This window comes from Pundamilia nyererei, unplaced genomic scaffold (assembly GCF_000239375.1).
Source record: "Pundamilia nyererei isolate P.nyererei 1_Seehausen unplaced genomic scaffold, PunNye1.0 scaffold00002, whole genome shotgun sequence".
Classification (NCBI taxonomy): Eukaryota; Metazoa; Chordata; class Actinopteri; order Cichliformes; family Cichlidae; genus Pundamilia; species Pundamilia nyererei.
In genome coordinates, this window is record NW_005187403.1 from 3,742,616 (window position 1) to 3,753,376 (window position 10,761).

The 10,761-nt window shown below is 42.6% G+C and overlaps 1 protein-coding gene across 3 annotated transcripts in view; it reads left to right on the forward strand.

Annotated features, from left to right (window-relative positions):
- egfl7 (EGF-like-domain, multiple 7) overlaps positions 1-9,641 on the forward strand; it is a 10,864-nt gene extending 1,223 nt beyond the window's left edge. The window contains exons 1-9 of one of the 3 annotated variants that reach the window (XM_013910031.1): positions 74-223; positions 2,180-2,437; positions 2,992-3,114; positions 4,041-4,153; positions 5,265-5,360; positions 5,444-5,656; positions 7,333-7,409; positions 7,734-7,896; positions 9,130-9,641. In XM_013910031.1, coding sequence (XP_013765485.1) covers positions 2,358-2,437; positions 2,992-3,114; positions 4,041-4,153; positions 5,265-5,360; positions 5,444-5,656; positions 7,333-7,409; positions 7,734-7,896; positions 9,130-9,149 — 885 coding nt within the window. In that variant the 5' untranslated portion in view covers positions 74-223; positions 2,180-2,357 and the 3' untranslated portion in view covers positions 9,150-9,641. Of the gene's footprint in view, positions 1-73; positions 224-2,179; positions 2,438-2,991; positions 3,115-4,040; positions 4,154-5,264; positions 5,361-5,443; positions 5,657-7,332; positions 7,410-7,733; positions 7,897-9,129 lie in introns of those variants that run through there. The other 2 variants (XM_005720192.1, XM_005720193.1) reach the window with 2 other exon arrangements.
- Positions 9,642-10,761: the final 1,120 nt, after the last annotated feature.

Below are 10,761 nucleotides of genomic sequence, written 5' to 3' on the forward strand. Positions count from 1 at the left end.
CCCCCACCCCCAGTGAAGGCAAGAGTGAGCTGCGGGACACCCAGCTGGAGGAGTGGGAGGAGGTCCTACCATCGCCCCCCATGCTCTCTGACAGTCCGAGCTCTAGGACAAACCTGAGTAGTGGCGGAGTTTTATCACTGGACTCTCCCCTCACTTGGCGGAATATAAGGAAACTAACTTTTATCAGACCTCCGGCTGTTTCTCTACTACCAGCAGTGTACAAGTGTGTGTGCTTTTTAATTTTTTTAATTGTTTTGCGGGAGTCATCTTAGAGGAGCTGATAGTTTATTGCACGGTTTGTCATTATTCTTATGTATCCATGCGGGCGCCCCGGAGTGTGGCTCGTGTTTAATGGTGTGTCCGGCATGCCCGCTTGTTCTTTGATGTAGGACTCTTTGGTTTTTCTTTGTATTTATTTCCGATTCTCTCGTGAAACCATGCGTTTAACGTGACTCTGTGTGCGTGAGAATAGCGCGGAGGAGAGAGGGTCTCTTAAACTTTATATACAGTGCCTGTAAAACAGCGCCCTCTCGCGGTGAATCTAAAAATGGTCCGATTGCTTTTTAATGTGTCAGTAGGCCAGGATTGATTATGCTTTGAAACACATGCATGTGCATATACAAACACGGATTAAGTCTCTGGTGTTCCTGATGTACTTCCTGACACCCAAAAGACTTTAAAATAAAGCTGATAAAACTCCAATGTCCTAACCGACACTAACTTTTTGGACAAGTGTTTCCCCCTGTGGCGATCTTCCCCTGCCAGTGTAATGATGCTGAATCGTTAACACATATCATCTCGAAAGTGGCTACCTGCTGCACAGTGTCCTGCTCTCTGAAGTGATTTGTGAATGAATGCAGGGCTTTAGAAGTGCATGTCACGTCTTCAGGCACAAAGCCAGCCAGAGATCAGAGAGACATGCAAACTGTCATCCGTGGCTTAGTGTCACCTCCAGGATAACTGAGGACTCTCCAGCAGGCTTCGGTCCTGAAAACTGGTGATACTGCCTGGATGGATTTAATGTGCTCTGAGAGATTTCCCAGGGGTTTAGTATCGGCTGAGTTAAAACATGCCTGTAGGCTTACATTAGGGCAGGAGCGGGTCCGAGCTGACTGTCATGCACTCTGACAGTCCTACTTGGGAATGGGTGGCTCAGTCTTTCTTTTAATCCTCTACAGTATGTTATAATCTAATATGGTGTGAGGGTGGATGAACATATCTGTGAAATGAGAGTGCTCTGGCTTTTTTGTCTTTTACCCTGTGACCTCAGAGGCAGGGCAGGTGCAGGTCATTGATGCCCCTCTATGTTCTTATTGGATGCATTCAAACATCTGCCTAGCAGCGAGATCTCCAATATCTTTCCAGAAGGCTTTTCTGTGTCGTTGGGAATGTCAACTGGACATTTAGGGTTAGCGCAGAAATCCAAATGTACAGTGGGAGCAAATGAACTCTTTAGATACATGTTAGGTCTTTATTGCTGTTTTCTCATTGCACCCTGTTTAATAACTTTTAGAAACATTCACTGAGAAAAAACCCAACAGCAACAACTTTATTTGTGATATAAAATACAAATCAGGGATGTTAAAAGTTGAAAGTAAAAACTGAAAAGAGCTATAAACGATCCATTTTTTAATTGAGATGTTTCCAGATGTAAAGTCTCTCATTTTTATTTGACACAATCGCGTGTCTCTTTTGCCCAGACCCATACTGCTCAGCTCAAGCTGCTCCCTGCCGTACAAATGTGACCACTTTCCAGTTTCAGCTAGTTTTTTTATTTGCTATTTAATGACTTCCGGGTTCAGTAATCTGCTGTTTCTCAGGCTTCCCCTTTACCTGTCCTCAGCGACCCCGCTAATCATAAGTGACAGAGCTTCTCCAGACCCATTAACATTTTCTACACAGATTTAATGGGTGCTAATCCTTTTTTGAAAAGGAGTGCAAAGGCTCTGGTGTGGTCGCCTGTAGAAATCTGCTAATGCAGACATGACACAGCTGACACTGACACCAGAGTCCTTCCCTCTAGTGGTCCATGGCTTCAAAGGAAGTAGGATTTGCTCTGTGGCTGCAAAAGAATGAACTGTATTCCATTTAGGTTTCTTTATTTATCCCCTTATTCGCATAATTTTTTGTTCCGTTTTATTGCTTTAACACATCCTCTCCCCATGCCCTCTCCTTATAGGTAGCTGGAGTGGTCCTCCTTGAAGGAAACACATAGATATTCAGCGTGAGGAGACTTTGGATTCAATCCACACCCTTCCCCCCGTCACCCCTTCTTCATCCTCCTCTCCTCTTCCCTCCGACTGGCACGGAGAAGAGTCCAAGAGACCCAGCGAGGGAACGTGGGAAAGAGGAAGACGATGTACCAAATACTGCTCCTTTCCTCCTCCCTCTTCATCCTTCATGTGATGGCCACTCCCCAGTTCTTCGCTCACCACGGGTAATAGCTCACTTAATACTCTTCATGTGTTTGTAATGGCCTGTCATTTAGTCAGTAGCTCTGTCCTGATTTCAGCTGCAGATCTCCCCTTTAGCTGTCATTCATACTGTGACATTCTCAGCCAATGTGAATGTATACAGGTTGGTCAAATGACCTCAGTCTCTGTTCCAACTCTTAGATGCACATCAGTATCGGCAGACTCATTTTGTCCTTTTCAGTTGATTTGTACATAGGCCAAAATTAACTGAAAGGTGAATGAAAGGTCAAGTGGCAACTTTGAGGTCGAAGATCAGCTCTTAACTCGGACACATTCAGGAGTGATTACATAGGTCATTCAGGAGCAATTAGACTCCAATCTGGAGTTTTTCATGTGAATTGGGGACCACTTAGGGCTTAAATATCTCAAACTGTTTGAACTTGGGTCTGGAATGACTTAAAAGCTGTAAAAATGTCTCCATTTAAAAACCAGCTCAGCTTCCGGTGCAGCTGGAGCGCCTACAAATGTGCACTTCTGGTCAGTTTTTAACATCAAATCTCACGTCTGCCTTTCACAGGAGAAGGGTGTGCGGCAGAGACCTCCGTCACAGTGTTGTCACTACGACAGAGTCGTTCGTCCAGCCAGTGCACAAGCCCTACCTCACCCTGTGTCAGGGGCATCGCCTCTGCAGCACATACAAGTGAGACAAACTCTCTCAGCCCTCCATACACTGAATCAGCACAAAGACACAACAACTAAATCAGACATCTACAGCTTTTTGGGGGAGAAAAACCAGCCGAACTGCACGGTCAGTTTACATCGAGAGTCAGCCTTTATCTGAAGATGTTTAGTTTATTAAGGAGTAAACAGTGCTTGACATGTTTAGGAAGGGAAAGGGTTAGGAATACAATCATAAATAGATCTTGACTTCACACAAACACACACATATACACATACATGTGCATTTTTCACAGAACTGGGTCATGGTGGCACATATTTGGGTAGAATCTAAATATCGAATACTTTGTGTAACGACGGGAAATGAACTGCTTGCCCACAGAGACTGGTCGTGTTTATTTTGGACTCTATCTCCCTCCATACTTCTCTCTCTCCCTTTTTCTAGCTCTGACCCCCCCCCAACCCACCCCTACATTCTCCCCATTTTTTTCTCTTTAACTCCTCTTGCCACCAAAATGGAGCTTCACTTTAAAGTATTTGTAACTTGTGTGCTCATTATGTAGACGATTACAGCCCTAGAAAATAGTTCCTTGTTTTGTTTTAAGAAAGCACATCCCAAACTGGTTCCTTTAGCTTTCGGTTCATCACCCCCTGCAAGCTAAACATACCAAGCTCTCAGCAGGCTGCAGCAAAAGCTCTGATTTTCGATACGATCTCCAGCCCCTCTCTCATCTCTGACACACTCTTGGAAGTCAGTGGTCCGTGGTTCAGTATTCCACCAAATTACCATCCTCTCATCAGCATTCCTGCTGTGTGACAGATCATGGAAAAGGCCTCACAGGCTGAACCCCACACGCACAGACACACACACTTACAGATGAGAGTGATGACAGCATGAATAATTAGAAATGCCTAAACGCTGTGGGTGTCTGTACTTCGTCTCCGCAGGACTACGTACTTGGTGGCATACCGACAGGTGAACAGAGCAGCTTCTCCTTTGCATTTCTACCCAGATTGCTGCCCGGGCTGGAGGAGATTTTACTCTCACAACTGCAACCAAGGTATTTCAGTGGGATGTGATGAGTTTCAGGGTTGTTTACCTCATTTTCTTTCCCTGTGCAGCATCAAGTCTTAATAGAGAGTTTAGAAAAATGCCAATTTGTTTTCTTGCTGAGAGTTAGATAAAGAGCTCAATCCCACCTTTATATGTTTAAATGTAATATGAAGCTGTAGGCTACAGCTAGCTTAATGTAGCATAATAATTAGAATAATGAGGAAAGAGCTATATTAGCCCAGTTTAAAAAAAAAAACTGGATCAGCAGAAATTCCAGGAAGTCAAAGGCCCTGTCCAAGCTCCAGTCTTGGAGGCAGTTAATATAAAAAATACAAATGACAAAACTGCAGTTCCTCAAATGTCCACTTTAGGCTTGCTTTTAAAACTCCACATAGATACCCAAATTTAAATGTTCACATTTAGAGCAGAAATAAGCGTATTTACATCCCGCTACACTATTTGTAACTGATTTCTTACTCTATTAGAAGTGTAAGGTTGGTAAGGCTTAAAGTTTGCATTATTTGGGGTGTGGCAACTTTTAGTGACAACTGTCATGGCTGCCTGCTAGGCTTCATCTCTGCATTTAAGCTCTTTAACTGGACAGCTCTGTGTTTATGCTGTTTTTGCCTTTTAGAGCATTTTATTGAATTCAAATAATAGCAAATCATATGGGAAGTCATTCTGTACGTTAAAAAGTTGCAGTTACCAACACAAATGCAGAGTTGAGCAGATAGCTTGCTAGCAAGCTCTCTGCAGATGGAATGCAGCTACATTTTTTTTGTGCAATATTAACTGTGTTTTTTCTGAAGTTCTGAGGTGGTGTATTTTTTATTGTTTGTATTAATTTGCTTTGATTTATTATTTTGATGTCGATCTTTTTGTCTCTGTCTCAGCAAGAACATCTGTTTCATCTCAGGGAGAAAGTGAAACTGCATATTTCCTAGAACTTAGACGGGTCACTTGTACAGATTAAAACAAACTACATTAAATTTGACAACAATTAAAATGTTAGAAAGCCAGGCTAGCATAAACCAACCCTTGCTAAATGTGATACCATGGATCCATATACAAGAGTGATCTCTTAACCAAATGATCGCTTCATATAATGTCTTTCACAGCTGTGTGCGGACAACCCTGTTTGAATGGCGGTACCTGTTTAAGACCTAACCAGTGTGCTTGTCCATTAGGCTGGACGGGACACCAGTGCCAAACAGGTACATGTGCTCATACCATTTACCTGCAAAGCCACTCTCGGGTGTCTGCGTGTATATTCACAGTGGTCTTTCTTGCCTGTCAGATGTGGATGAGTGCAGTGAGCGGCAGCGGTGCGCCCAGCAGTGCGTGAACACAGCTGGCAGCTATCGATGTGCATGCAGAGAGGGCTTCGCCCTTGCTGGAGACGGCCGTTCCTGTCAAAGCCTTCCTCCTCCATCTCCTCCTCCTGCCACTCCTACCTCCTCATCACAGAGCAGACAGGCAACAGTGGGTGTGAGTCATCACACTGATGCAGGTAAATGACCAGGATAGGAGTGTGTCTAATTTTGTGTTACGCAGCAGCAAAGTGTCTGGACAGAAGAGAGGAACATGGCCAGCTTCGCGGTCCATTATTACTTTTGGTACGCGCTATGCCACTCTCAACTCGTACCGTGAGTAATAATGCACTGCGACTGGTGCCGACTCCAGACAGATGTCTTGCGGTCTGGCCCCGTGCGGCGAGACTGGGACCGATTGGGCTTTGATAATGACTCCTATGAGTCCTGTGAGCAAAGCAAACATCTGCCTCTAATAGAGCTCCCGTGCTAATACAGACATATTTTTATCCCACACACTCCATTAGCTCTCTTAAAAAAAGTTTAAATGTTATCTCCTACCAAGAAAAAGTCATTTTTCCCTGTGTGTGCTTACTGTATCTTAGCAACAACAGAAAAATACAACCCCCCCCCTCCCTCTCCATGTCTAGAAATGTGGTCGTTGACCCGAGGATGTTCCTTTTAACTCCAATTCTGTGTCAACATTATCTGCTCTCTCAGAAATTTATGTAACATGAAAGTTTAAAGAAGACGTACCTCATCCTGAGCTTTCAAACTTGGGGGATTTTTTTTGTGAGTCACCACATTGTTAAAATCCAAAAGGAGAGAGTGTCTCCTGTACTTGCAGAAAAAGAAATATTTCTCTGTAAAGTGTGTGAGATTGCCAAATTTCTCAGGCTCTGCTCCAGACTCCCTTCTGTTTATCGAGTTTCACACTGAGCGAGTTTTCTCTGTTCAAAGGAAAGTGCTCGTCTCCGTGACTCGGCGTGATAGATCAGTGGAAGCATTGCCGAGTCTGCGAAAAGGACAGAAAAACACTCAGAGGAAAGGGAAATAAAAAGCCAATATGACAAATTTTTGTACTTTAAGAAAGTAATGTGTTCTGTGTCAGAGGCAAAAATAATTATTGCAATGTTTTTGTAAGATGTCTTTCCTGAGACAGTTTTCTGTTATTTGTGTTCATATGCACATATCAGAGTGATATTATGCCAGGGGTGTTGGACTACATTTCTATGCTGCAGTCTTTACCCCCCCTCTCGCCTGCATTCTTTTCACCCTGTTCTTGGCCAACACTTGTGTTCTCATTCCAGCCACATCAACCCCGTCTGCTGGGGGCCATCGCCAGCTCCCCCTCCCCTTTCTTCTCCTGAACCTCCACCTCTTCATCACCCTGTTTCTCAACTTATTCTTGTCTCAGTAATGGGCCACATCTGGCAGAGATTGAAGGCCTGCAGCAGACACATTCCCCTTCGAGTGGAGACAACCAGGCTTTTCCTCACAGTCAAATCACAGGAGGAATGAATGTTTGCCTGTATGTTTCTCATGATCTGTCTTTGAGCTTATCTACTGGCTTTTTGGGCCATTCCCCCCTCTGTGCCCTGCATTCCCCCTCTCTCTCAGCAGCCCTGCCGTCTTCTTCCTGGTTTATACTTTGGAGACATTGCAGTGGTCATGAATCATTTGAGGGACTGAAGGGGGCTTCCTAGATGCTCCAAGGAATCCAATGCAATATATACTCTGCATCATTCTCACGCATCATCACATCCATGCCCTTACCCCTCTCTCTGTTCTGCTCCTCATCAGTTTGTTTCTACAGATTCAGACTGAAGTCACCACACTCTGATGTGTATGTCTGCATTTGTGTGGTTTTCTATAGATGGAAAGTTTGGCTTGGTGGAGAATGTGACAGAGGAGGTACAGAGCCTGAGGAACCGAGTTGAGCTCCTGGAAAAGGTACACAGGAAAACTCAAGAACACATGTTCAACCATATAAAAGCCACCTACTCTGATACCTCCCAGTCTGGCTCACCAGGAAAACCTCTGAGCCTTGTGTGTGATCTGATGTTTTTGCTGCTCTTTAATCCCCCAACCAAAGATTTTTAGATATGCCAGGCCTGCACAGTGGCTTTTTAAAACTTGCACGAGTTTACTAAAATCCTTCTCATGTTAAACAATTATAAAGAGCAAATGGATAAATATATAAAATAACGATGTGTAATGGTCCTCATGTGGAACATTTTTCTCTTTTTCCCAACTTCCTCTCATCTCTCTGTTAAGAAGCTGCAGTTGGTGCTGACGCCCTTCAGCAGCTTCTTCCCACTGTCATTGGATGAGGGCATGTCGGAGAAAACCACCTTGCTATCCCACTCTTTCCAGCAGCTAGATCGCATCGACTCCCTCAGCGAGCAGATCGGCTTTCTGGAGGAGCGCCTTGGCACATGTGAGTGACCACAGACTGACCCTTTTTATTGTTCATAAGTTAAAAGCCAGTATTTTGTTGAACTCCATGGGAACTTGGTTTCCTGGGAAAGTAGGATCTGTAACAAAAAAAGTCAAATTAAAGACAAGAGGCCACACAAAATCTCAAATGTAATAAAATTCACAATCCAATCCATCAATATAATACAATCTTGTGCCTCTAATGTAATAAGCTTTGATTATGATGTAATACAGTAAACTGTACAAGCTAAAAATGACACATTTGCTCTTAAAGTTTAACCTAATTAGGCACAGCTGAAGCTCATGGACAGCTGTTAGACAAACTACGTTGCAGAAATGTTATTATAATTAATCACAAGTTGTGTATTGGTTATACGGAACTGCAGTCTATCCAACTATCATAAAAAAAATACAAACAGTGGCTCTAAAGGAGTAACCAGGGGTTAAATTCAGTTTTAGTATATATCACTGAATCACAACAACAGTCACTAAAAGGTAAAAACGTATCAATGATACAGAGAAAACCTCCCATGAGCAAGCACATGGAAAAAGTGGGAAGGAAAACCTCGCTTTTAACAGGAAGAAACCTCCAACAGAACCAGGAGCAGCAAGGAGCAGCTGTCTACCACAGCTGGTCTGGGCTGTTGGGAGGGAGACGGGATGTAAAAGACAATAAGGGATTCTGTTGAAGAGCTGCTGAAACAGCGTTAGCCGTGCGGCAGACATGCCGCTTTTTATTTAAACACTCCAGTCTCTGCTGTGCTCACTAAAAAACACTTTCTTGCTACTGTGCAGCCACACGAGCCCACATCCCATTCGGCTTAACAACCTGCACCGTCATGCTGGTATTTTAAAGTAGATGAAGAATAAATGGCATACAAGATGAAGACAACCAAGTCTTCTATCAAATTTAACTTGTTTTTAACCAGAATATATTCATCAACATTAGTGTAAATGTTTAATCATATAAACAAACTTAACCAAATTTAGATTGATTGCATTTTAATAATAGCTACTTCGGGAATCCAAACACTTAAATAAAAGCATTTGAAACCAACCTCTTTTCTATTCTTTGAAAAGGTCTCCCGAGCCAGGAATACAGTTCTATTTTTTTTTAAAGTATCGTTCTTTTAATGGAAATCCTGATGGATAGCGCCCAGTGTTTTCAATCATATTTCAAAATCCACAGTTATAAACATACCTGTGGTAAGTCTTTTCATCTTCTGCCCTGCAGGTTCATGTCAGGAGAATTAGCCTCTGAACAGGGCCACCATTGTTCCAGTAAAGTTACCGTCCATGCAAACCTGCCAGACTGGACGTGCCAAGACTGCTGGCATTTGCAGCAAAGAGATTGCAGACGTCAGAAAGCGCCTCGGTCCTCGTTATGCCGTGATGCAATCGCCTCGGAAATCATTTGAGATTTTTACTATTCCTGACAGATTCATTTACTTTTCTCATTGAATCACTGTCACGTTGTTGATTTTCTAACAGTACCTGTGGTAGGGGGCAGTTTCACTATTACACCACCCCAGGAACGTCTCAATTAAACTCCCCTGTTAGGGTCAGAGGTCAAACTTGCTACTTAGTTTGTTTTTCACCAGTGCAGCTTTGTCCCAAAGTGACCTGGGGCATCTGTATTTATGTATTTAAATTATGATTACTTGTAGGTCTGTCTCAGTGCTCCAATAGACATTTATAACTAGTTTTGTAACATTTTGTAATAAAACTTCCTAATCAAAAACATGACTTACTGATTAATGTGTGCAGATATGTGAGCTTGTCTACAATGCTGATGGAAGAGTGCAATTACAAACCTGCTGACCTCATGTGTGTACAGGAAATACTGCAATCAGTGGTAAAAGTATTCAGATACTTCCAGTCAAAGCACACCAGGAAAAATGGGATTTTGAAAAAAAACATATCTACAGTCCACATTATGAGAAATGATGCTTTACATAGATACAGTTTTGTACAATGATTGTTTTCTGTAGATAAATGGGATCATTGCTTTAGAATCAGAAATCATTCTAGAAAATTCATAATTCCCTAAAAGTACATCAATGCAATGTCTTTTCCCCACTTTTTGCTCCATGAAATTAAAAGGTTTTAGGTCTCAGAACACTTTTTGTGCTTCACAGTGCAACATGTCTGCAAACACGCAGTCAAATGTCACAGAGTTAATGTGGAATATTAATATGAAGTAGCAGAAAGTGAAAATAGAAACAAAGTACCTCCAGGTCGTTATGCCCCAACTTTAAGTTGGAGCGTAGTTTGCTGCAACTGTACGAAGCTTATGTATGGATCTGGTTGGATGGTGTGCGGTGAACTTTGAGAACTTCTAGAAACAGCTGGAACAAACTAAGTTCTGTCGTGCCTCAGATTAAAGCCATTACTGCAGAGTCTCATACAGTAAGTACCTTTTCCACTGTTGATTTTAAAATGAGTCCCAGAGGAGGGCAAGACAGGCATTTCAGTACACGACCAATTAAGAAAAAACAAAAAGAATTTATTTACTTAATGTTATGCAAGGCATTCACATTTACCCAGAATATGTGAAATCAAGAACACTACATTAAATATTAACCAGATACTTATAATGGGCATCTATACCATGTGTGCATATGTACACACATACAATAAAGGGCCACACGCGCGCACGCACACACACACGGCTCTGCAGGATGTCAGCTCTGTTTCTCATATCCATCTAAATTACACATTAATAGCTTTGGTGAAAACAAACTTTTTTCGCCCACGAGAACTCGGCATGAAAAGTGCTTTAAGAATACTTTGAATATTTTCCAATATCTTACATATTAGTTTGTAAACAACGGCCCTATGGGGGGGGGACAAAAGATTTTATATA